This window comes from Anas platyrhynchos, chromosome 1, assembly GCF_047663525.1.
Source record: "Anas platyrhynchos isolate ZD024472 breed Pekin duck chromosome 1, IASCAAS_PekinDuck_T2T, whole genome shotgun sequence".
In the NCBI taxonomy this organism is placed as follows: domain Eukaryota; kingdom Metazoa; phylum Chordata; class Aves; order Anseriformes; family Anatidae; genus Anas; species Anas platyrhynchos.
The window spans coordinates 53,324,062-53,349,992 of NC_092587.1; the positions used below are offsets into that span (position 1 = coordinate 53,324,062).

At 54.6% G+C, this 25,931-nt stretch overlaps 2 protein-coding genes across 8 annotated transcripts in view; one reads left to right on the forward strand and one right to left on the reverse strand.

Moving 5' to 3' along the window:
- Nucleotides 1–5,751, forward strand: part of MRTFA (myocardin related transcription factor A) — a 91,759-nt gene extending 86,008 nt beyond the window's left edge. For 3 of the 4 annotated variants that reach the window (XM_072037253.1, XM_072037246.1, XM_027451111.3), the window contains 5 exons: nt 235–393; nt 1,238–1,402; nt 2,186–2,392; nt 2,612–2,672; nt 3,012–5,751. In XM_072037253.1, the coding sequence (XP_071893354.1) occupies nt 235–393; nt 1,238–1,402; nt 2,186–2,392; nt 2,612–2,672; nt 3,012–3,511 (1,092 nt within the window). In that variant the 3' untranslated portion in view covers nt 3,512–5,751. The remainder of the gene's footprint in view (nt 1–234; nt 394–1,237; nt 1,403–2,185; nt 2,393–2,611; nt 2,673–3,011) is intronic. The other variant, XM_038173519.2, reaches the window with a different exon arrangement.
- A 192-nt stretch (nt 5,752–5,943) lies between these two features.
- On the reverse strand, nt 5,944–24,845 carry SGSM3 (small G protein signaling modulator 3). Of its 4 annotated transcripts, none has more exons than XM_027451075.3 (22): nt 24,710–24,845; nt 19,284–19,353; nt 18,635–18,720; nt 17,918–17,984; nt 16,981–17,189; nt 16,746–16,853; nt 16,283–16,426; nt 15,684–15,879; nt 15,313–15,458; nt 14,669–14,896; nt 13,964–14,018; nt 10,661–10,788; nt 10,394–10,549; nt 9,826–9,880; nt 9,492–9,541; nt 8,821–8,973; nt 8,659–8,729; nt 8,501–8,549; nt 8,120–8,205; nt 7,764–7,886; nt 7,033–7,093; nt 5,944–6,817 (listed from the first exon to the last, which is right to left on the reverse strand). In XM_027451075.3, exons 2-22 carry the CDS (start codon nt 19,288–19,290, stop codon nt 6,734–6,736), a joined length of 2,262 nt encoding a protein of 753 aa, XP_027306876.1. In that variant the 5' UTR covers nt 19,291–19,353; nt 24,710–24,845; the 3' UTR covers nt 5,944–6,733. The 4 variants fall into 4 exon arrangements, with proteins under 4 accessions (XP_027306876.1, XP_027306886.1, XP_027306879.1 ...); XM_027451085.3 differs by lacking the exon at nt 24,710–24,845 and adding an exon at nt 24,258–24,325; XM_027451078.3 differs by lacking the exon at nt 24,710–24,845 and adding an exon at nt 23,697–23,759.
- Between the last annotated feature and the right edge of the window lie 1,086 nt (nt 24,846–25,931).

Here is a 25,931-nt window from a genome sequence, read left to right on the forward strand (position 1 = left end):
CTGCCAGCCCCTGAGGGAAGTCACGGAGCCCAGGGAGTTGGAGTGGCACCACCTCCTCGTATAGGACACAGAATCCCACCCCAGTTTGATTTCTCTCCCTGGTGAAACAGAACAATTGACTTCATTTCCTAAAGAGTCAGGAAAGCCAGATTTAATACACCCTTTCAGAAACTCGAGCCTTGCTCCCTGTTGTGCCCGGGGAACAGCTCCTCACCGATACCCTCTTCTTTCCAGAGAGTACAATCATCGCCCGCTAAAACTTCCAGCCAGCCACAGTGTCAGCTACCTGCAAGCACTCCTCAGCAGCCCACGCAGCAGAAGCAGCAGCAGCAACCCACGCAGCAGCAGAAGCAGCAGCAGCAGCCCCGAGGCCTAAACCAAGCTGTCAGAAAGGTAGCGTGCTGCCTGCTCGCGTTTATTCCTTGTTTTCCTTCGCTCCGTGCCAGGGTTTGTAGCAGTGGTGGGAAGGGAGCGCACACACAGTCCTGGTGAGACCATCATCACAGTGAGGTCTCCCAGCACCTTCTCCTGCCGCTGGACAAAATACCAGCTGGAGGTTTAGACAGGAGCTTTCTGTCAACTAAAAATGATGATAGGCACCGCGGGCAGCCTTGGTTCCCAGCGGGGTCCCCAGTTCTTGAAGGAGCGCTGCTGAAATGAAGAGGTGCGTACTGCACGGAGAGAGCTGCCAGAGGGTGGTGTGGGCAGGAGCTTTGCTCTGAAGGTGGTGTCTCAGCTTGGAGAAGGGCAGAAGGATGTGGCCTTTACTGTCTGGTACAGCTGAACGTGCTGTATTTCTGTTCCTGTGCCTTGAGCACGCCTGTTAGTTATGTCTTTGTGAAGAGCAATGTGGGATCGAGAAAGGGAGCACCTCTGCCTTTACCCCTCCTCCCAGTGACAGCGCTAAAGAGCCCCTGCTGTGCCCACGTCAGGCATGACTTAGCTCGCTCTTTAACATGTAATTAAGATCAGAGAGAGAAATACTTCTATGAAGAGTTTTTAGAGCTCGGAGGATCGTTTCTGGGTCAGGTCCTGGAAAGGATGTGCAGGTAGGAGACCTTCCTAGTGTAGTCAGAGTGGGATGGCCCCTTTGCAAAGAGTCGGTGCCTTGGTTCGCTTTGAGGCCTTGTGGAAATGCAGCAGGTAAATGAAGGCACCATTCCCCTCAGGCTCCCTGAGCTCGCGTGCTGCGGAGGGCACCTGCAGTGACTCTCCTCATCCTTTTGCCTCCCTGTAGGGTCAGAAGCCAGGCCTGCAGGTGGTCCCAGGGCAGCAGCCCCCCACCACATTGTCTTTCTCAGCACCACCAACCCTGCAGCCCTTCTTCCTCAACGCTTTCCACAAAGGGTCCCCGAAAACTGGTGCTCCTGGCACGGCCGGCCAACCCAGTGTGCCAAAAAAGGTACCCCCCAGCCCGTCCCAGTGGCCGCTGCCACAACGCTGGGGTTTCCAGCCCCTCTCACGTGGAGAGCAGCCCCCAGAGCAGCTCTGGCAGCAGAGGCTTGGGGTTGCTCCTCTCCAGGCGGGCCGCAGAGCAGGTGACCGGCTTTCCAGGGAAGCAGACGTGGGTTGGATCACTCACAAGCCCCCCGGCCGCACTCAACGTTTCGTATGGGCAGCTGGGTGCTGATTCATCTGGCAAAGCTGAGTCACCAGCACCGCTTCCTGCAGCGCCTGGGGCTTCCTTTGGAGAGCTCTGGTACCTCTCGGTGCTCTGGTGCTCCCCGCCCACCCTTGGGCTGTGAGGTTTGCTGCCTGTCAGGCCCCGTCGTGTCGCCAAAGCCGGCGCTGCAGGGAGAGAGGTGGGGGAAAAGAGAGGTCCCGGCTCCGTCGTGAGTGCGGAGGAGGCTGAACAAAGCGAGGGAAATGCCTTCTCTCTCTCTAAAATCCTCGAGGAGTTCCCCCACGTGGACAGATGAAGCTCTCCCCGGCCAGGAGCAGCCTGGTGGTGGTTTGTGGCATGGTTGCTTTGGTATTAAAAATACCAGCAAGAGCTTTCCAGCTGACAGGGAGGGGAAGTCTGCCTCACGCCCCCGCAGGCAGCGCGCAGGGCACCGAGTACACAGAAGGAGCCGGGCTGCTGGGAGCAGCACGGCGCGGACCTCGCCAAGAGAGGGGGGTGATGGTCTCTCAAAGCAGCCCTGAGCTTTCCCCTGATCGTTCCTTCTGCCTTTGCTCCTAACAGCCCTCATCCCAGCCTGGCTCTCCTGCTGCCCCCTCCCCAGCCCACATGGACCTGGAGCAGCAGCAGCAGCAGCAGCAGCAGCAGCAGCAGCAGCAGCAGCACACGTCGCTTTTTGGAACTCCTCCACCTCCTCTCCCCGTGCCCTCGGTCCCAATGAAAGAGCCACCAGGCTATGAAGAGGCCATGAAGCAACAGCCAAAGGCCCAGGTGAGGGCAGTTCTGTTTCCCTTGGAGAGCAGGTGCAAAGGTGCTGTTGTGAAGCCCTTTAGATTCCTGATCCGGGCCAGTAAAAGAGAACGGAGACCAAACTGTCCCTTTCTGAGCCCTCTTACGGAGGGCTGTGGTGCCGTGCCTCTGGCTGCTCCCTGTACAACAACAGCCCCACCCCTGGTGCCTGGGGAGCTAACCCGTCCCTCTTCTCCCCAGGAGAACGGCTGCTCCAGCCAGCAGATGGACGACCTGTTCGATATCCTCATAGAGAGCGGAGGTAAGGAGCTGAGGCGGCACTTCCCAGCCCTGGGGCTTCAGCCTGGAAGTGGCAGCGAGCTGATGTGCTTGGCTGTCACCGCTCTTTGCTCCCGCGTCCCTGGCAGGCATTAAAGCCCCTGGGGAGACGCCAGCAAGTTTTGGTGTGCTTAAAACGCTTCTTGGTGGCTCTGCTGCATCAGAGCCGGGCACATCTTCCCTGCCACACCGGCCACAGCTTCAGTTCCCCAGGGGTTGAGCTGCAAAGCGGGGTCCCCTCTGCCCGGCGGGGTGGGAGGGCTCCCGCTACCAGCGGCGGAGCTTCTCCTCACCCCGCTTCGTACGTTTGCTCCCCGCACAGAGATTTCTGCCGACTTCAAGGAGCAGTCGTCCCCGGCTGGAAAAGAGCCCCCCGCGGCCCCCGCCTGCCCCTCGCCGCCCAGCAGCCACCAGGCCTCGGAGCTGCTGGGGCCGGGCTCCATGGGGCAGCCGGTGCCCGTGGGCCGGCTGGAGGACTTCCTAGAGAGCAGCACCGGCCTCCCGCTGCTGACGGCGGGCCACGACGGGCCGGAGCCCCTGTCCCTGATCGACGACCTCCACAGTGAGATGCTGAGCAGCTCGGCCATCCTGGACCACCCGCCTTCACCCATGGACACCTCGGAATTGCACTTTGCTCACGAGCCGGCCGGGGGCATAGCCCTGGATCTGGCTGAGGCTAATTTGGACAGCATGGACTGGCTGGAGCTGCCGGGGGGGTCCGTCATGAGCCTGGCTCCCCTCAGCACCGCGGCTCCCAGCCTCTTTTCCACAGACTTCCTTGATGGACATGACCTGCAGCTGCACTGGGATTCGTGCTTGTAACTCTGTGAGCGGAGACTGAAGGGAACGGGCGTGGGAGGGCACGGGCATGCAGGGGGAAGAGGCCAGTCAACCAAAAAAAAAAGAAAAAACAAAAAAAAAAACACACAAAAAACACACAAAAAAAAGAAAACAACAAAAAAAAAAAAAAAAAGAAAGGAGCTCCTAGTATTTGTACTCCTCCCCCAACAGTGTCCTTCCTGCACGAAGCAGGCCAGGGAGGCTGCAGCTCTGGGGCTGGCCAGCTCGGGTGAGGACGGAGCCGGCAGGAGCCGTGTGCTGGGATGTTCCTGGGCACGACTTCCCTCGTGCCTCGCTGCAGGATGTGGCAGGATTGGTCCCGCGCCCATCCCAAAAGCAGCAGCACGCTCCTTGCAGGGACGGCAGCTCCGGGAGGCTGTCGGGGAGGGCCCGGTGTGCTGCAGGGCCGCGGGGAGCTGGGCAGAGCAGGCAGCTTTTCCCAACGTAGCCAAAGGAAACCAGGGTTTCCCAGCGGCCTGGTACTGTCCAAGCTGGTTTCCCAAATCCTGCTGAGCTTGGCAGAGGCCTGCCCGCTGCTTCACTTGCTTTGGGCTGCAGAAACGGTTCGGTTCTGTTTTTCTTTTCTTTTTTTTTTTTTTAAGGTGCTAAAATCCAGATCCTTGTGTGTTAACCCTGTCCTTCGCTGCCCCCAGACCTCTGGCTGTGCCTGGAGCCCACCCCTCGGCCCCAGCCGCCCCTGGGGAGCGTGCGGCGGGCACAGCTGGCAACGAGCAACATATCATTCGGGGCCACGTGCAATCTCTCTTCTGCCTTCAGCTGCGCTGTTCCTCCCTGCAGCAGGTGCCTCAAGTGTAAGGAGCTCCCCCCAGCCCTCCAAACGGGTGCCCATGCCCCGAGGAAGGCTGGCAGGGCCCACAGGCAAGGCAAGGGAAGAGGCGCTGCCCCAAGGGGTGAGAAAGGAAGGGGCAGCTGCTCTCGGCTCCCGCTGCAGCAAATCCTCAGTGCTTCCCTGCAGGTCTGTGAGGTAAAAGGTTAAAAAAAAGCAACCTCGCTGCTCCCTGCGGGCTGCTGCCCTGCGCTCTTTGCAGCACAACATTTTGGAGACTGGGCAAGGGCCGTGTTATAGCCTGTTCCCCCCACCCTGGCAGCTGCCCAGCTATGGGACCATGTGGGCACAGGAGGCGAGTGGTTTCTTACGAGGAAAGTAGGGTGGCGTGGTGGAAAGGGGGATGAGAACCTTCCCTCCAAGGTTTTAAAGGCTAAGGGGGAAAAAAAAAAATGAGGCTGCCTGTTTGTCGTACTCAGCAAAATCAGCTCCTTTTAGCCCGCAGTGAGCTCAAGGTTAGCCCTCCTCCCCCCCCCCAAAAAAAAAAAAAAAAAAAAAAACAGCTGTGTGAGTTCTTTTGTACGAGGAAATACCAAGTGGCAATTAGTAAAGAATTCAAGTATCCAAGTGCAATTTGCTCCTGCAGGAGGGTGGGAGCACTCCACCTGCAGCCCCCCCGCTCCTTGCTGGCAGTGGTGCCAGCGCCAGCGCCCGATTTCACCCTTCCCCTGCGTGGGCAGCGAAAGGAGGAGCTCCCAGGTGCTCCCCTTTGCCTTTACCTCCCCACCTCCGCTCGTGAAACCTGTCGGAATTCATTCAATTTGCCCAACGGACTTGAAATTGGCTGAGGAAACCCGCGACCCTGACGGAGCCCCTCTGCACAAAGGGCTTCTGCCAGGAGAGCACACAAAAACCTCGTGGCCAGGGGCAGGGGGAAGACAGCGTCTTGTCCCAGGCTATCCCAGAGTGATCTTTTCCCTGAGACATGCCCGGAGGAGGCCAGCCCGGTTCTCTGCTTTCTTACTATTATTTGTTTGAATAATAGTTCAATAGTTCTTTGTTGGAAGAGGTATTCCCCTGGAAGGACGTTTTTTGCACCCACTGGGAAAAGAAAGAAAGAAAAAAAAAAAAAAAGCCTGATGTTCTGCCTCTACCTTGAATGTAATCCTGAATCTTTCTGCTGTAACCACTACTTGTTTGTACCGTGTATTTGACTAGCACGCACTCCCCCTTCCACTATGCAGCGAGCGGCGAGGGGTGGGCAGCACCGCCCGCGAGGGACGGCGCTGGGGCATGGGATCCAGAGCGAGTGTTCAACTGGAAAAGGCGACGAGGTGACGGGGGAGAGAACGGATCTTTAAATTGAATTATTTTTTCAGTTACAAATATTTGAAGAAAAAAAAAAATCCATTTTATTAAAAAAATTCCAAACAGCCACGGGCTCCGAGGCGTCTCTGCTGCTCTTGGACAAACCCCTCCACCTGCAGGCACTGCTGCTGGCCGCCAGCAGCCCTAGTCCCTTGGTTTTTGAGTATTGCCTGTGTTTCAGGGGCTCAAGTGACTGAAGACTTCAGGAATTAAATCCATCCCCGGCCCTGCGCAAAAACAAAGGCTCAGCCCAGCGCTCTCCCAAGATGCAGTTTTTATTTACAAACCCACGGAATAAAGGGCAGTAAGAATCTAGTGTCATCTCACGAGTAGTTTTGTGCTCACAGACAAGCGCTTTCAGTAGAAAGTCACAGACTCCATATCCAGAGCCACCACCACAAAGCAGCAATTCTCCCCTCCCGCCCTGGCCCTGCCGCCAACCGCGGGGCCAGGAGGACGAGTTAAGTCTCCCTGAGCCAGCTCCCACCTGAACCCCATCCTGAGCTACAACAGTGCCAAAATATACACACGGGCCTGGAGATAATTTACAGCTTTTTGGTTAACGGTAAAAATCAGCTAGAGACTAAAACGACAGCATGAAACACTCGGGGGCTTTAGGGGAGTGTTGGTTTTTGTCTCCCAGAGGAGACATTCTGGTGGTAGCGGGCTGGTGCCCTAGGGCACCTCGTCAGCACCCCGCTGCCAAGCAGTGGGACGAGGCCAACACCGATTCCCCTTCCCTGCCCCGGCCCCAGGTCAGGGGAACCCCTCCAAGTGCTTGGGGCTTCGCCTCCCCTCTCCCCGTTGGAGGCGAGCCCCTGGCTGGTCCAGAGCAGCGGCGCCGGCCCTGCTCCCACAGCCCCGTTCCCCCCATTTCCACCTTCCAGAGCCCAAAGCCACCCCGCGAGGCCGTGGCCGCCCTGGGTTCTGCAGCTCTGGCAGCATCCCGAGGGGGATTTTGTCACGGGTACAAGCGTGGGGAGGGGACGGGGAGGGGGAGAGGAGCGTGTGCCGTTGAGAAGGTTCCCCGGGCCGGGGCGGGGTGTGGGTCACCCGTCTATGTCCCAGCTGAAGAGATGGTGCTTCACCAGCATGTCCTGCACCCCTTCCTTCAGCGGCTTCTTCTCCTTCTCCTGCAGGGAGACAGAGAGTTGGGTCAGTGCGCCGCGCCCCGAAAAGTGAGGGGGAAGCATCCGCGGCTGAAACGTGGGCACAGCAGCCAGGCAGCTCCTGCACTGCCCACCTCCACGCAGCGGGGAGAGGCCCTGCGGAAAATGGCTCCATCCGCACCCTCCGACCCTGCCCCGGGCTGTGAGAGGAAGGAGGGGAGGAGATGCTGCCCACTCACCTCCCTCTTTATGGGCAGCTCCCAGTCCTGAGACAGGCTGAAGGCGAATTTGCAGAGGACCCTGGAAGGGAAGGAGAGCACAGCCCGGCGCTCAGCCACACGCCCAGAGCATGGTCCCAGCCCGAGAAAAGCACCCAGCTGAAAGGGTGGGGAGCACCTGCTGGCACCGACAGAGCAGCAGCAGCTTTCCACCTTCCCCTCTTTCCACCTCCTCCTTGGACTTCCCGTCCTGCCAGTCCCAGGCTGGAGGAGAAGCTCGAAAACGCGACTCAAGTGCAGCCCCTACAGAGCCTGACACAGCAGCGCAGCCCCGGGCTCTGCTGCACCACAGACACGAGTGGCTGAGGGCTGAGGGAAGAGTCCACGGCCCAGGGCTCAGCTCCTGCTCCCCACAACCCCATTCCAGCCCAGAAGCAGCCCCTTGGTGCTGTGGTTGTGCTGAACGAGCTCTGCCCCAGGCTGTGAGGGAGCCATGGGGGCAGTGCAGTGCCGAGGGGACGGGCAGCTGCCGCCTGCTTGGCACCACAGCTCCCCAGGAGCCAGGGCTTGCCCTAAATCCAGCAGGCCCAGCGCACCCCATTAGGCTGTCTAGACGGTTGCTGCTGCCTCAGCACACGGAAAGAGATCTGGGCGCTGCTGCTGGCGGGAGAGGGTCCAAAACCTGCCACGATGAGGCCCAGCTCCCACAGGGGAGGAGGAAATCCAGGCGAGGCCCGAGGGGTCAGACTCACCTCAGCTCACACTTGATCTGCACCCAGCCGGGGCTGCGCAGGAAGGACCAGGGATGGAACCACTTCTCCACGGTCTGCAGGCTCGAGCACAGCACCTCCAGCCACAAATGTAGCACCTGCTCGCTGCGGCGAGGGGGTGGAGGCACGTTACTCGGCTGAAGCCATGGGAAGAAGCTCTGCCCCTTTGGGACAGGCCGTTCTCAGCCCCAGCCTCGACCCCAGCCCACAATCTTGTCCCCAGCACACCCCAACGACCCCGAGGCAGGCTGAAACAACCGCAGCTCGTGAGCCTGCTCTGCCCCCTCCCAGGCTCCTGGTACCCCTGGCACTGGGGGCGGCAGGCCCGGGTGACTCACTTGAGTCCCACACAGATGAGGGAGCGAAGCTTCACGTCCATCTGTGCGTGTGCGGCGTCGTGCGTCATGTTCACAGCCTGAACTGCCTGGAGGGCAGGAAGATGTGGTTACTGCCTCCTCGCAGCTCAGCCTCAGCCAGGGCCGAGCTGAGATCCCGTGTCAGCAGCACAGCCGAACGCTGCCCTCCCCAGAGCCCCCCAGCGCGCTCCCAGCCTCACCCAGTGCCACCCACCAGCATTACAGGGGCTGAGGCTGCCAGATAGTTCCCATTTGTGCCTTTCCCCAGTCGGGGAAGCTCAGGGAGACTCCCAAGCACCTCCCTGAAGGGCAGTGCCCTCCAGCAGCCCCCCAGGAAACAGCCCTGTTACCGGCAGCGCTCACCCGGTAAAGCAGCTCCTCTGGGGTGAGGACTTTGCCGTCTTCATCGAGCCTGAAAAGATGACAGCACACAGCTACGAGGAGGCTGGGGCACCTCCCCAAGGTGGAGAGCAGCAGCTTGATGGGCACGCAGGAGCAGGGTGTGAATAATAGTGCCTTACCTGTACGTCTTGCAGAGCACCAGGCGAGAATACACCGAGTCAAAATCCCTTTCCACTTCCCTGCTCGCAGCCTAGGGAGGCAGAGGGACAGTCGGCACACGACCCTACACCGCCCTACAGCCCCTTCGGCCCAGCCCCAGAAAGGGAAGGCAGATGTCTCACCTCTTCGATGAACAGCCAGGGGTGGCAGGCGCCCCCCAGCAGCGACGGCTTCTTCAGTCCGTGCTCGAATATGGACTTGAGGGCTGGACACAGCGTGCCTCGCACCAGGTCCGTCACCCCTTCCGTCACCGAGTCGTCGCCAGCAATGGAGTACTGAGGAGCACCAAGAGCCAGCTCAGTGCAATGGGACACGGAGGTGGTGTGCTCACCCACAGCCGCTCCACGCACGCCTCCTTCACTCCCAGCCCTCTCCCTCGGCCATTTATGATCTTGTGTGAGGCGCCACGGTCAGTGCTGGCCCCCTGGGACTCGCTGGGACACCAGCACTTCTGTGCCCAGTGCTGCCCCACGAGGGGCATCTGCTCTAAAAGCTGGCATCTCACCAGGGGAACCAAGGCACTGCTCCCTCGGGCGCAGCTGCTGGGGGAGAATCCACTGTGGTGACCAGAAAGCACCGGCAAGATCCACAGGGACAGCCTCAAAGGAGGAAGAGAGCACGGGCAGAGGGAAGCAGGCTGAAACCCTGCCCCAGCATCCTGCTGCGTGCCTGCCCTACGGCTGCTCAGCTTTCCCAGAGCCGGTCTCCAGGCACTGCGCTCAGCTCCCTGCAAATGCACTCAGTGAGGGCAATACAGGGCCCTTTTCAATTCGTATTATTATTGTTGAATTACCTCTTTGCTCCTCTCATCCAAGATCTCCACAAATTTTGCAGGAAACCAACCTACAAAGGACGGACAAAAGAGGTGAGCCTAACATAAACGCTGAGAAACCCCTACAGAGGGGAGATGAGGTACCAGTGGGGGCTGAGAATAAATCAGAGTTCATGGAGTCCAGCCCCAGAGAAGGAAGCAAGCAGCCTGAAAAATCACAAGAATTCAGGCAACTGCAGGAGGAAGCCAATTAGGGGATCCCGCCCACCAGCAGCAGAGATGATGTGCACCCAGCCACCATCCTTTGCATCCCACCCTGCTCTCCCCCCCCCATTTCAGCCTGCCCCGCTCTCACCTCTCAGTCCATTCAGCTCTCCCACCCAACAGTGCTCGTCCTTCTGGGAAATGATCTGAAAGACAGGGGGTGGGAAACAGGTTGAAGAGTGTCAGACGATGACTCGCGAGCAGCAAGGAACGGAGGCAGGACACGGAACTCTCCCCCCACAGGTGAGGAGGGCTACAACTGCCTGTCTGTGTGTGCACGATGAGGAACTGCCTTCTCCTCTTTTGCCAATGCCTTCATCTCATGTGGTGCAGGGTTTTCAATGGCAAAAAGCTACTGCAAACGTAACATCATTCCTCTTTCCCCACTTCCAGATGGGGCGCCCACAGCTAAAAGGCAAACGGATGCTTTTACAGCCTTACCACAGCCTGGTGTGAGGCGTTGAACTGGCACCAAATCAAGCTTTGGCTCTGCTGTATGGCAGCCAGTAAAGGGCCTTTGTAGTTGTGTTGAGAAAGACCAACAGACCATACTCACACCCTGCCTCATCCCAGAGCCACCCAGTGCTTCCCTCGGACCCCCAGCTACCCTGATCGGATCTCCCAGACGGGCTGGGTGTTCCCCGTGCTGCCCCTCGCACCGTGATGATATCATTCTTGCGGAAGCCCAGCTCGTCGTCATCGTGGCGCTCGAAGTCCAGCAGGGCCTTGGCGCGGCGCCGGCGGTTGCGGGAGCAGGCCACGTAGTTCTCGTGGTCCCGCTGGTGGCTCTCCATGCTGTAGTCCGGGGTCAGGTCCTGGCACAAGGATGCAGAGCAAAGAGGAATGAAGACCAGCAGGCGACTCCCAGCTCATCTCCTAGAGCTTACAGCGCCTGTTCGGCACGTGGCAGCCCCCATCCCACTCACAATGCTGCAGTTCTTGGGATCCACGCACTGGAAGTGCCGGGCCACCTGCAGGATGGCCTCGCGGAGGTCAGCCACCAGCTCCGTCTGCTTGATGTTCTTGGCTTTCAGGGCCTCCAGGTCGTCGTCCCCTGGTGGAGCCCACGCAGCCAGGGGGAAGGTGAGGAAAAGGAAACCAAGCACGAGATATTTATTTCTTATTAGTGACAGAAATCAAGCAAACCTGTCTACATTAAGGCAGGAACCTACTGCCGATCTATTCACTAAGGTAAGTAAGAATTATCCACAAGGCTGTCCCAGTTTTTAAGGAGCTGCTGTTTCCAACAAATACATGGGACTGGGAGGATGCTGTCTGGGATCCTTCTGGGCTACTCAGCGTGCCGAGCCGCTGCTGCACTGCCTGCACAGCACACGGGGCAGCACCATGCTCAGACTCAGAACTAGGGACACTGCAAAAGTCTCCTGGAACTGAAATTCTCTTAAAACTGAAACAGCTTTTGTGAAAACTACTTGTAACTTTTGCACGGCGTACAGGGTGAGAGCATCTCCTTCACCGAGACTTGAAAAAGATGCGAAAACCAAGACAGGCCACTTTCCTGTGTCAGCCCAGAAGTGAGAGCCATGAGAGAGAAGCTTCCATCCTCCGTCACCTCAGCCTCCCTAACAGCCAAAGTTCAAAGACTTTGGTGTATACAGATGGTCATAAGTACAAAATAAAAGTAACCCAACTTCCAACTTTTACTAATTCCCACATAAGCTGCCAAAAATCCTATTCATTTATGCAGAAAGACACCTAGTGGTATTGGTTATTTAGGCAATGAATGCATCTGAATGCCTTAAAAATTGGGTACGTGATTAAACATTTGCTTCTTTTCCTAAGAAATATCATTTGTTTTAAATTCAACGTGTGTTTTCCTAGATCTATTTTTGCTACGCGTCCACGAAGAATAGCTCCTGCTTACTGAAAAGTGATTAACGGTGTCTTTTAATCCAAGTGATACTAATTAAAAAGTCCCAAACTTTAAGAACATAACTGGAAACACAATATTAGATTTAAAATGATTTTTATAATTCTTTCCCATTTGCTCTATTAAATAAGAGAGTCAGATTTAGACAGAGAGCGTAAGAGAAAAACTGAACTTTGCTTCTGGACTAGAAGAGGCTAACGCACACAAACTCCCAGGCCAAACAATGAAAATTAACAAAATCTCCTCCTAAGGCAATGGGGTAGGACGTAAGAAGCCTCACTGCAGGTTCAGAGAGAGAGGAAGATCGTAAATAGACGAGTGATCACGCAGACCGTGGGGGAGATTCCTGGAAAATTCATGCTGCTGCAACAGAATGTGACTAAAGAAGAAACTACAACCACAGCCACGCCGGCCGTGGGCTGCCCTGGTTTCCACAGATTGCTGACTCTTTGTTTCATCATTTGGCCCCTTCTGGCCAAAATCCTGCACCCTGATGAATCCCACCCAGACACGAGCAGGAGAGCCAGGAAGAAAGTTCTGCACCCTCGCACCTCCAAACACACAAAACACAGAGGAAGGCGCCTGGGGTTTCCACCAGATTCACCTCGCTGCACCTGGGGGTGTTTCCAAAACAGGAAATGAGTGCGGGACCGGCCACGTGTGATGAGGCTCTATTTTGAGCTGCAAAGACCGAGCAGTTGTGCAGAGGAGGACGAGCCCTCCTGGGTCTCCTTGGGGCAACGACCAGCTAACAGGAAAAGGGCAACACGTACGGCCTTTCGTCGTTTCTTTTTGCTATTTCTTTGTTAGAGATCTGATCCAACCTCTTGAGGCTCAGCTACAGAAAGCCCTGGCTGACCCAATCTAGCATGAACACAAGAGGTCGGACTACCAACCTCCTCCAGGTCCCTTCCAAGCAGCTCTCCAGTGATTCTGCGACCCCTGTCCAAGTTACTTCTACGTCTTCATTCTCTCTATGGAAGAAGAATTAGGTTCTGGATAAATCCTTACTCCCACCCAGAGCAAGACTAGGTGCCACTAGTGGTAAAACCACTATCACACATATTTTAGTTATTAAGAATAACATGAGGACAAAAGCATGACAGTCACTGTACATAAAAGCCACCTCATCTCAGTGATCATCAATCATCTTCCACCACTGATACATTTTGAGACTTGAACTTCAGATTTACCTTGTTGCCTGGGGATACTCACTATCACCTCCAAGGAAGGTGCTCAAACTCAGCCTCTTCTTGGCCAAGACACAAGAAAGATGCACGTGGCAGCTACGTTCCCTACAGATTCAGCGTGTACTGACCGTATGATAGCCTTACACAGAAGAGTTCAGGTTGCAGTCACAACCTTCCCAACCTTTCTGCCTTTCTTCACTTCTGCACGCTCAACCTTACAGCCTCACCAGTGCTGTACTATCATTTTTCTATGCAATGCTGTGCGTGCGTGTAAGCAAAGCCTCTGACAAGATGTGAGCTTCCCAGAGACCATCAGAAAAGCTCTTCTCTAAAGAGACCAGTAAAACACAGCTTTAAATTTATTCAGGCCATTTCAACCACAACTGGAACATTATCTAAACCTTGTAAACTCAGTACATTCTCCTTCCCCGGAAAAACAAATTTCTGTGGTGAGATGTAGCAATCTCAAGACAGCTAGCCAGTTGCACAGAAGGTGATGACAGTGAGGTTTACGATAGAAAAGGCTATTACAAAAGCCACAGAAGTTATTTTTGTATCTGTGCAAAACCTATCCTGGCCATGTGCTTTCTGGACGTAGGCTGGGCGAGCTCATAAGCAGTGAGAGTAAAGAATCAAAGATGTTTGTTCGTGACATCGAACTCTTGTAGCAGGTAAGGGGAAGAAGCACGAGGGATGTCTGCATTTTTAAATTTTGACTTAAAAAACTTGATGGATGACCCACTGGACTATCCCGTCCTGTCTCAGATCTTCAGAGACGATGCTCCTGAGCTCAGAGGAGCAGTATCAGGAGACAACAGCATACAGCCCATGGACTGCACGTGGTCTGCCAGAAGATGTGTTAGAGCCTTGGGCAGTGCAAGGAGGATGTTGCACAGGGCTGAGCTGCAGCCCACTGTCAGTCACCATTTAAGGACTTACCAGCTGATCTGAAACTCACTTTCCGAGCTCAGACCAAAGCAAGTGAATAGAAAACTACACTGTGAATAGAAAACTACACTTCTTCCCTCTCATCCTTCATTTCTAGCTCCCTCCTCTCCTCTTCTCAGAGTTTCCCTGTCACTCAGCACCCTCCCTCTTAGGTTGCCAGATCCATCCACACCACAGGGCAGGCACAGGACTGTCCTTACCGAACAGCAGAGAGGTAATGCCAGATTTCCTGCGCTGAGTCCTGCGCCGCACAATCTACGGGGGAGAGAGAAAAGAGAAAAAGAAGAAAAGTGCACACATTACAGCGGATTTAGTACAGGAAAAGGAAGCAACCCTCCACAACGGTCAGGTCTGAGCAAGGGGTCCTGACAGTAACTGCTGGAAGGGGCCAACAAGTGACCCAGCAATTTTAGGCAGTTGTTCTGGTTCCAGCTGCAGTGAATCAGCTCTCCTGCTTGACCTGCTCCATGTGCAACACGTTATTTATAGCCCAATTATTACGAAAGCATAATTGAAGTTCGAGAACCGACCGTGATTCAACTGAATGATTTTAGTTTTAATTCCACCTGTTGCCAGCAGCAGTTCCACACGTAATTGTGTTTAGATTTCTAAGTGGATGCCCATTATGTTTCAGAACTGCAGGATTGTCTGCTGATAAGCACACAGAGGAGCATCCAGAATGTATCTTCCACTCAGGCTTGACAAACCGGAGCTACTACATCTGCAGACTGCAGTCTGAGGTTAAACACAGATGAATTTCTTTTTCAGCTTCTCAAAGGCTGCCGCTGTTTTCTGACTCTCCCTTCCAGAGTTATTTCAGCATATCAGTTTCTCACTAATGCCTTAATCCCACTCTTATTGCATTTCGTGTGCTCGGGTTAATTCCAAGCGATCTGGGCACTCACTTTGGACAAATTGTTGACAGCGGTGCTGGAGTTGAGCAGCTGCCCTTGGTCGGCAATGAGGTAGGCCAGGTGTTTGCGACGCTGGGTCTCCACCGCCACGTCCGTCAGCGAGCCCGCCACGCGCATGGCCTCCCGCAGCAGCACGTCGGCGTCCTCGATCTGGCTGGGGATGTCCGACAGCGTGTTGAAGATCGAGGCAGAGTTCTCGGACTGGATCAGCTCATCCTCCTGCAATGATGCCATCATTTTGCCACACAGAACAGTAAGTACGTGACAGCTCTGCTCTTGGGGCTGCTGGATGCGATTTTACGCATCCTCACAGCCTGGGCACCACTCTACTGCACTGAGCTCCGCTCCCCAAACTCTATTTAACATCCACCATTGAAGTGAAGTCAAATCAATCAAACAGAAGCTATTCCACCAGGAGCAGGCACAGCAGAGATCTTCCTGGGGTCAAGGAAAGGGAAACTACTCAGTCTCACATGCTGTGCAGCACCTGCTGTGCTCTACCTTCCCCTTACTCACCTTCGCCCTTCACACGTTTTCCCAGCCCACACATGGTTTTGTGGATACAAAACCTTGCCCCTAAAATTTGCCATTAAGCACTGAAATACCATAAAGAAGGAAGAGGGGGTAGGAGTTACCTTCATGCTGAGCATGCCCAGCGTGAGCTGGAACAGCACCAGCGAGCCCTGGTAGAAGAAGAGGTCCCAAATGCGCAGCAGCAGCTTGATGTGGACGACGCTAGCGAAAGAGGTGAGGAACCAGTGCAAGGTGATGAGGGACAGCTCTGTGAGTAGAGACACAGACAGGAATCATGACAGGAGAACTCAGCCAGCCTTTGGGGATGGACTCCCCCGAGCGCTGCCCTCCCAGCTTAAAGATGACCACGCACTGCCACGGCCTCCAGAGCCAGGAGGTTTGCTCCTAGCTCTTGTTCTCCCTTTGTGAAAGGAGCACAGCGATCTCTGCCTGCACAGCACCCTGGCCGGAAAAGCTACGGGCACATTTTTACCGATGTCGTGCTCCTGGAGCAGCTTGTCCAGGCGGGGCAAGTACTGCACGATGAGCTGCCGCAGGACGCGCTGGTCTGTCTGCACCCCCATCAGGGTGGTGCTGAAGTAGGAGGCAGGGACCAGCTCTTCAATGATAGCACACATCATCCAGAAGGCATCTTCTTCTTCCAGAAAGAGCAGCAGAGAGGCAGCCACCTGGGATTTGAAGGAAGAAAGCCTGCGTGCCAAGCCTGCAGAGGAGAGGAATTCTTCTCCCCTCCTCACACAGACCTGTGTGTGCCTAGGTGACCAGCACTTTCTTTTCTCTCTAGTGGCTCTCCTGCAGTCTCTCCCATGGAAGGGATTTCTCCTCAGAGAGAAGAAGCCTGTCTGTCCCTCCCCCACGGACAGACTGAATTATTCCACCCCTTTGGACACACGGTGTTGCTCTGCTCCACCTCTCCTCAGAAGTGTTCCATGCGGAATGAATTTCCCTTCAACTAGTCTGGAGGCCGCAGTGTCTGGTAGCATTGCCTCAAATCCCAAAATTGCCTCAAGTCCAGCACAGCTGCCACAGACAGAGCGACCCCACTGCAAAACCACCAGGAAAGCAACTCACCATGCCGGTGCCTTGGCAGTAGCCAATCTCCGGGTAGAGCCAGGCAAGCCCCCGTAGGATCCTGCGTAGCCGTGGCACCCCAATGCTGTTCATGTTGGAGAAGCAGGCGTTGCTGGGCATCGTGCGGAGCAAGTCCTTCTCAATCTGCCAGACAGGCACGAACGAGGAAACGGTCAGCTGGCAGCACCCAACGGCCTTCTGCTCTCTGTACTTACCCGTGGCTCCTTGCCTCAGGGAACTCTGCTTCCCTCCACAATTCTCAAGTCCTTAAGGACTGAGGAAAGCCCTGTCCAAGCACGTGGGGCCAGTTTAATAGCCTCATAACACATGCAAAATAAAGCCAGACAGCGACTTGGTGGCTCCTAAGAAATATTTGTCTGTGCTCAGCCCCCCCAGCTTCAGAGCAGGCATGCTGGTGGTGGAGATTTCTCCTGCCCAGTCAGCACCAGGCGGTCTCTCTCACCTGTTTGGCAGCAATGGTCTCATCGTTAGAGCTGTTTTTCACGATATCCCGATACGACATCTCGGAATTCCTCTTCTTCTGCAAGGCCCCAGAAAGGCGCATCCACAGCTGAACAGGGAGAGGAGGAGCCACTGAGAGCCATAACCTGGCAACCCCTCAACCAAAAGAAAGCAGTCTCGTTCCTCTGCCTCTTACTCCGGGCAGGGGGTTGTGCCCAGCCAGGCAGCGCTCTCACCTGTGGCCTCATGCTGTGCGGGATGCCGGCCAGCACCAGCGAGCGCAGCTTGTCTGAACGCGGCAGGGTGACCTCGATTTTGTCCCAGGTGAGGTCGCCCACGTCGTGGTTGTGCGTGAACTCCAGGTGAGCCTGCCACTTGAGCCTCTGCTGCGGCTCCTCCGTCAGCGGGAGCCCCAGGAGCTTGCTGGAGTTGGTCTCAGCACCGTCTGGGAGCAAGGGAAGGGAGAGACACGGAGACGGGTGAGGAGCAGCACATCCATCTGAAGAAAGCACATCAAAACATTCATGTCTTCCAGCCAGAGCACGGGAAGGCAGAGCTTGGTTTCTAACTTTCTTCTCCATGTAGCAATTTTTTGGTTGTAAGCAAAAGGCAGCGAAGCCTCTGTTCGCTCCTGATTTACAGCAGAGCATGGCAGGAATGAAACAAGACCCTGGCAGCAGTCATCCTGCTGGGTTTTGTGAGGATCTGTAAATCAAGCTGACAAAAGCAGAGCGAGCCTCGGCGGCGACAAGCAGAAAGCCATATGCTCACGCAAGTAATGAGGCACAAAATGTTAACTTCGGGGAGAGCTAATCACCAAAAGGATCTTTAATAAGAACACTGGCAAATTCACGATGAGAGGGCACCTTAATCTCGGGCCATCTCTCTAAAATATACTTCAGTGCCAGCACAGGTTTGACGTAAGGCATCCTTCATCCTAACACAGATCCCAGCAAAGCAATCCAAACCTTTCTGCTGGCTTCAGGATGCACAAGTCCATCAAATGTTCTGTCTGAAGGAAACTGCTCTCTCTCAGGTCATTGCTTTGAGAGGATCCTCTACAGCTCAAGGTGCCTCAGGGCACGGTGCAAACAAGCTCTGCCCTCACGCTGCATGGCCTGAGAGCTGGAAACGTCCCCATTCCCAAATGGGGAGGGATGGGGCTGGCTTTACCTTCCTTATCAACTCGGAAACCGAATTCGTCATACTTGAACTCGGGCTGCTCGATGGCCTCTTCTTTCTGGGGGTGTGAGGAAGGAGAACAGACACTTTCACCACTGCACAGCCCAGCAGGTACCAGCAAATTCCACCCCGTCCCACTGCACCGAGCCCTCTGAGCCACGGCGCTCCTCGCCCGGAGGTTAAAATCCTCCAGGTGCCTCCATCCTACAAGCCCACCCGCTCATCCCGTGCCCTAGCAGAGCTCCCAGATCAGCTTTAACCTGCCTTTCTGGGCACAGCTGCCTCTGGCAAACCCTGCGGGCAGGTTACAAAGCTCCAGGGCTGCCTCCTTCCTTCCTGCTCTGCCCACCTGGCGGCAAGCCCTGAGGCGAGCCCTTCCTGCCCTGTGCAAGCCGCCCAGAGCAGCCTGATGGTGACAGAGGCTCCCTTCGAGTGTCAACATTTTCACAGTGGAGCAAGAGTTGCCACACAGCAGGGCAATAACTCGCCCAAGTTTCTTGACGCCCTGCAAGATCCTCTTGCGAGAGCCACAGCCACGAGACAAATGAAGGTCGAGTGGCAAACAAGTGTCCGCAACCACACCCCTGGTGGAACAGTGCCTCCCTCCCTCCTTTCCCCTACAGTGTTTGGAGACCCCAAAAGCCACCAGGATCCCTTTTTTTTTCTGCACAGAACCAGAGCATTTACCCCCCCCGCCCTGTTCCATACCTGTGTGTATTTTGCCAGGATCTCCTGCGGCCAAATGCTGGGGGTGAGCGCCGAGAAGGGACCCCCAGCAGAGGGAGTGTGGTGGCCTAAACAGAGAGAGCAACACGCAGCAGTGAAAACCCAGAAGGACTCCCCGTGAACACGCACACTCTACCAGCCAGGCACCAAAACGGGAGATCAGAGCCCTCAGCAGGATGCTCATCTGCTCCCCTTGCTGATGAAGGCCTGGGAGGCTGCTGCCCCCCCTCTGAGGTTGCCAGCCTGTGTGCAGAAAGCTGCAGCAACCCACGTGCACCTGCCATGGTCTCGTGTGCTCCAGGTGAGCCCCTTCCCAGCCTCAGGTGGTGCCCCCCTGAGCAGCTCGGCTTCCCTTGGCACGGGGGAAGACAAATTGCATTTCATTCTCCTCCTTCCTCTGTATTCAATGGCTGAAGCAGCCTCAGCACAGGGCAAAAGGAGGAATTGAGCTCTCCCTGAGCAAAAAGGCAGCTGTGTCACAAGGAGCAGGGCGCTCGCCCTCCCTCTGTTTTATACAGAGAAGTATGGTAATGAAAAGGACATCTACAGGAACCCGTAACTTTGCTCTGCTAAGCTGCAGATGAAGAAAGAAAAAGCAATCAAGTAAGAAGGTCCCTTTTTGTCTGCTCACCTGACATCGTGCTAGGTAAGGCTGCGTGGCAGAGGCTGCCCACTGGTCTCAGAGGTGAGAGCTCACTATCCTGTTACACACAGAAAAAGAAGAATTGATTATGAGGGCATCTCATCAGTTAGTACCTGAGAGCACAGCGAGGGACAGACAGACCCTTTACGCACAAATTCTCCACAGGAAAATTAAATCCCTCAGTATTTAAGCTCCCCACAGGAAAATTAACCTTCAAGGAGCGGAATTCCCTCTTCATTTCACACCTATCAGCTAGAAAGAGCACGGCATCATCTACCAAACTCTGTGTGACACCACACCAGCATTGCTGACTGAAAGTATGCCAAAAAGCAAGCCAAATTCCATCACACAGTGAGTCCTGTATTTAATTACAGATGCTAAAACAACACCTGATCGTTCTCTGAAGTCACCAGCCATGGAGAAGGGACTGGAATGGTGACGAGGGTTTGAGGGGTGTCTTTAGACTCAGGAAGTCGGAAACAGGTTTTAGGAGCATCAGCACAAAACAGGAGCGATGTGTGTTAGGCTGTGGCATAAACTCTTGAAGGGCACTAGGAAAATCTCTGACAAGGCCTTCCTGTGATCAACTAGCCCAGAACGTGGAGAAAATGCCAGGGAGAACCCCCTGCAACGAGCCAGGCTCCTCTGACATGCATCAGGTAACAGAGTTCATGATTAACCAGCACACAGCCTCCTTACCTTCCTGGCACCGGTTCACAGCAGATTCAGACAAGGGGTTTCCAGTACAGCAACAGAATAGTTTGGTGGTCAGAAACAGGCATTTTGGGCTTCAGGATAATTCGCATGGCTCTGTGTGTGTGGGAGATGGCGAGAGCCACCTCCAGCAAGCAGAGCAAGTCGGGATGTATCAGCCACTCGAGCTTATTTAGGAAAGAACTTGGGAGAAAATAATGTTTGCACACCTCGGATGGATTTTCCAGCTTCCCCTTTGCAGTACAGCTGCTCCTGGCTGCAAAGCACTACAAGGTTACACTGCCGCTCCTGCCTCTGCATCTCAGCAAGCAGCTGCAGCCTAGAGGAGCCTCGCTCCAGCACTCAGATAAGCAGCTAGGAAGGCATCTGGGAACACAAAAGATAAGGCTTCTTCCTCCCAGAGTCAAACAGTTCTCGGCATGAGACAGGCCGACATGGCTGAACAGACACTGTGATCCGACACCAACTCTTAGAGCAAAAAGGAGGAAAAAAAAACAAGTCCAGCTTTTGTTTCTGAGGTTATGTTGGCCACACAGTGACCAGCTGCTTACCTGTGAGTTCTGTGAACTCTCCCCTGTCCTTCTGTCACCCCAGTGGCCCCACTTGCTCTCTTAGCACCAAGTTTGCCCCCAGTAAGACACCACAAGGACTAGGAGACCAGACTCCAGGTCCCAGGGCAGGTGCAGCGCTGGGGAACACCTCCCCCTGCCCACGTCACGCAGCCCTTGGCAGCAACAGCTCCTCTGCTGGCCTTCCTCCCCTGATATCAGGGCGCTGAACAAGGTGGGCAGGTTTTTCCTGCCTCTGGTTCCTAGGGAAACCTTCCTGAAAGCCTGGCCTCCGGGAACTTTTCGGTAGGATCCTTATTTTGGAAGGAAAACTCCTTCCCAGGGATGTTCTTCCTCTGATGATTTTAGCCAAGCAGAACTAAAATCCGGCAGAAAAGCAGCACTAAGGAGTTTGACAAAGCACTGCTTTTGTATGCTGCAGACCCTACAACGAACAGCCATGCAGGGAGCAAGCAGCAAATACCACCAGAAGGAGAACAACCACAGTTCTTGCCAGACTTTCATCCACTGTCAGGGAAGCATCGCACACAATCACTTCCTCTGACACTAAGCACGGGAAAAAGCTCGACTTCCCACTGAACACGAAGCAACGCTCTGCATGCAGCCAATCCCCCTGCCAGCTGCCTTCCACTGCTCTCTACCTTCTTCCTGTGCTTAAAAAAAAAGGCAAAAAAGTTTTAGGAAAGACAAGTGATTGCAAAGCCACAGTACGCAACACAAGGCCACACGCTTTGTTGCAGTCCTAGAAGCTCAGGACTTTTGTTTTGGAAAACAAAAAGGTTTTGTTTTCCGAGTTAAAATCCTGACTTGCAACAGGCAAGGGGAGCAGGAACCCAGTAACCCCAAACCCGGTAATTCCCCTTTGCCTTCCCTTCCCCCAGAGCCTTCCCCTTCGGGCCAGGCAGAGGCACATCCCAGAGCTGCAAATGCCATTAGTTCCTCGAGTCAATATTTGCTCTGTGCGTACGCAGGCAGAAGGAAACTCCAGCTTCACAACTACCTACGTAAGCGACGAAGCGCAGACGAGAAGCAGGCACCTCCTGCCCTCGTGTCCCAACCCTGGCTTTCCCATTATTTGCGTGGGGAGAGGACACGCGATGGGAACACAGAGCGCTCCTCCCATCTCACATGAGGAGGTTCCGCCAGACCAAGCTCTGGAACAATAGCTGAGGGCTGCTTGTTTGTTTTTTCAAGTCTGCATTGAATGGGGATGGAAAAAAAAAAAAAAGGGCCAGGACACAAACTACACAGAGGTGTCTGCTCCCACCTCTCTCGCTGCACGGGGAAACTCTCCTCGCTTCAAACGCGGTGGGACGAAACCTGTGGGTGCCAGAGGGCGGGTTTGTGAGAGCCCACGTCTTCAGGGAAGGCTGCAAAGGTGGCTTCACATCAAATACTGCTACACAAACACAATCCAGAGGTTTCTGGCTAGCAGTTAAGTGGACCCCAAACACCTTTCCGTGATGTAATTTATTGATGCATAATAAAAGGATGCTTTCACCCAAATAAGCACGGTATAGCACCAGGGCACTTCTGCAGAACTCCACAAAAACTCGTTTTCCTCCCAAACTTTCCAAAAGATGTTTCTAACCTCTGGTCTGTGAACTTCGGCAAGCCTGCAAACCGTTTCGAAGAGGTTTGTGAAAGGTGATGGGGTTACAGCAACTGTCCAGCTTCATTTGCTCTACAGAAGTTTGAAAGCAAGCACTTGTTAAGAGACTCGAGGCTCTACAAACCAAAGAAATGCTGAAAGACATCGCTGACAGCTATTCATACGTTTTTCTATAACCATCCAAGGCTCTCCATCGCATCCAGAGCCAGCCCCACAAGCTCCCAGGTGGAAGTTTGATTCCCAGGCTGCTCTCATCCTACTGCTCCCAGTGGCAGAGGAACAGCCTGAGGAATGACTCTGCCTCGGTACAGCCTCTGACAGATCTGCAGAGCTTTAGTTGCCAGGGCTTGTCATTCCCACGCAGGAAAGGCTGGATCCAGGTCACTTCCCCTGTCACCGTGCCGCTCATGCACAAACAGTCTCAGCAAAAGAACCTCAGCCTCACCTAGCAGGTCTCACTTCATTTAGCTCCAAAAAAACGGCTTTTCAAGGAAAATATCTCCCACAGCACTCCAGATTTATCCCCTCCGGGGCTCTGTCTTTCCAGAACTCAACTTTCTGAAGAGGCTAAACACTCAAAACACCTGCCAGGGCTCCAGAACTGCTTGCAAAGCTCCCGTCTAACACGTCACGTTAGACCACTCGGATCTTGCTCCTGCAGAAATGTACATACATGGGTAACTGAGAGGAAAAACAAAAGCAAACTGCGTGACAATCATTAGCATTTGTAACAAAACAAGGCAAAAATAACCACATTTCCCATTTCTGGGGATCAGGAAGAATTCTTGCCCAGAACAAAAGGGCTGTCGGGTTATGGACATTCTCTCTCATCTCTGAATCATCAGGTGTTACCCAGCCAAGAAACTGCACTGACTGGGCAGCAACAACAGTTCTCATCATACAAATGACCAAATGCTATCTTTTTCTCTCCTATCTCATAAAACAAATACATTTCTACTTCCCCTAAGGCACTTTTTTTTTAAAGCCAGAACCAGAATTGCTGTTACCAGTATCACTTGTTGCAATCCTGTATCAAAACAGCTGAGAGTTCCTCAGAGCCAAAACAAACGTGGCAAGACAACATCCTCCTCCTCCTCCTCCTCCTCCTCCTCCTCCCTGGAGCCAGCAGCAGGACAGCAGACAAGCACGGCGAGACACAAACACCCCTCCCCAGTCACCCTGCGTGTCTCAGGATTTGACTGTCTGATGAAAGGTGGCAAGGAAAGAAGTTCAAACGAGTCCTTGTGCTGCTGAGGACACAACGCTGAAATGCCAACACCTCTCCAACACCTCTCCAGCTCTCGAGGGACATCTGGGACACTGCATTCACCACATGCAGTGACACTCTCCATCCACCTCATCACACCTGGCAACTACTGAGTCCCTAAGATCCTACTGATTCAAGTTTGGATAGGATCAGGGTCACTGACGTGATGCAGATCACCAATCAGCAGCTGATCACCAGCTACAGGAGCTGTAGGGCCACATGCCCCAGCACATCCTTACCTTTGATAAAGTTGCAAGGACTTCTTTTCCCCTACAAGCTTTCTTCCCTTCTCGTGTTTTGGTAAGAAGCCTCCAGTTAACAGCCAGGACAATGGGCACCAAGCACCCCAATCATTTCCAAAACAGCTGCGATGTCAACTGCAGTACCACTGAGGGCCAAACTCCCCGATTTCTTGGTCACAGCAGCCTGACAAGCACGGAGCATGGCAGGCAGCTTGGCATCACGCAGACCGATTCATTAAGGATGCAACTGAGGCCCGCAGCTCATTTCATGCAGATCACTGATCCAGCAGTCCCTATGATTACCAAGCCAACTCTCTGGGGTAGGACCCAACCTTCCTTTCCGCAGAGGGAAAACCACACACACACACACATACACCATGTGCATCCGGAAAGCCGTAAGGAAATAAATCTTTTCCCTCCCAGCGCTCTGGAGCAGCTGGAAAGCTCCTCAGGTAGCCCAGCCAGCAGCCCTGCCCCGGCACGGCAGCGCCCTGCTCCTTCTGCTGGGGGATTTTGGGCTCCAGCCTCCCGCCACCGACCACCTGATGAACACCTCACCTGCAGCAAGCTCTGGCCTCGCTCTCCCGTGCATTGAAGCCGACGGAGCCTCCATTTCCTCGCGGCACTTTTACTACTTTATCCCGACCCCCCCCCCACCCCAAGAGCATCGCAGTGAGCCATGACTGAGGCATCGTGAATCATCGTGAGTGAGGATGCTGTGCCGTCACGGACAAACCAAAAAATAACAAAAAAAAAACCACAAAGAGCATCGCTGAAAGCCACCTGTTCGGCAGGGAAGCACCTGCTCGGACACGGAGCCCCCTCGGAAAGCCGGGGGGCAGCAGGCAGGCACAGCGGGGAATGGTCCCCCCCCGACCCCACCACCCCGAGGGGAGGGAAAGGACGGGAAGGGAAGGGGAAAAGCAGGCGAAGGGAAGCCCCGGAGGCTGAGGGGCGGCCGGCTGAGCCCCTCGGACCGGCTCAGGACCCCCCATCCCGCCCCGGCTCACCTGCTCCTGTCAGCAGCGGCGGCGGCGCCCCCCCGCCTCGCCGCCCGCCCGTCCCCCCACTGCGGGCGCCCGGCCCCGCGGCGGCCCCACACGCCGCTCCGGGAGGCGCTGCGCGCATGCGCGGCATCCGGGCGGCGGCACGGGGCACGCCGGGGGTTGTAGGCGGCAGCGCCGCCGCTTTCCTCAGCGCCTCTGTCGGCGATAGGGGCTGCCGGGAGGCGTGTCGCGATAAAACAAGCGCTTCCGAAGCGCTTTCTGGTGGTACTGGGGGAAATAAAGGACGTGAGGTCCCACACCCGGCTCCTCCCGGGGGCTGGAAGCCTTGAGGAGGAGTCCTACCTCACAGCACCTCACCTCACGTTCAATAACCCCAACCGCCACAGAGCACACACCTGCCCCTTCCCAGCACAGGGATTTATTTCCACATGATGAGATCCATTATCCGGTCCTTTTTTTTTTTAAACCCCACACAGGAAAGGACCAAAAAACAGGAGGATTTCTGTTTTCCCTCTCGCCTATCCACCTGAGGAGTGCTTTGAAAATTACCAGTGCTCGGTTGAAGTCACCCTTCCCAAGCAGCTGGCTAATTAAATTTTAATAGGACAAACAGGCAAAATATGTTAAACACCATTAGCACTTAGAAACGTTTACACCTTAGCCTCGAGGCAAGGTAAAGGCAAAGCAAGCTCGATGAGGGGTGATCACGGCCTGATGCTTCCCCACTTCTCTGACTAAACACAGACAAGTCTCTTTAAAACATGGTATCGTATTTTGAAACCCTCTTTCAATTCCCACATCTCCTTTTCTTTCCTTATCAAACAAAACGCACTTGTAGTAGAGAATGGCTTACATGTGCCAGGGTCCACCTTACATTCACTACTGAGCACTTAGAGCCAAGGACCTGGAAAAGTGAATCACAGCGGGTGTTCCTAACCTACACCTGTAAATATGACTGTCAGAAGGTACAAAGCCACAGGTACAGTATTAAAACAGCCGGAGAGCACTGAAGGACCACCCTGTAGATGCAGCCAAGAAGTTCCGTGTCCTCTCCCTTTCATTATTCCTCATATTTTTACCTATTAGCTCCCCAAACTGCAGTACTCTGAAAGCAAGCACAGCCTTTTATCATCTTTTGAATTACCTGTGGACAAAGTTTAAGAGGAGATGAATCAAATGGAAATGTGGGAATGGGAATAGTAGCTGGCACCTGGCTTTGCTCTTT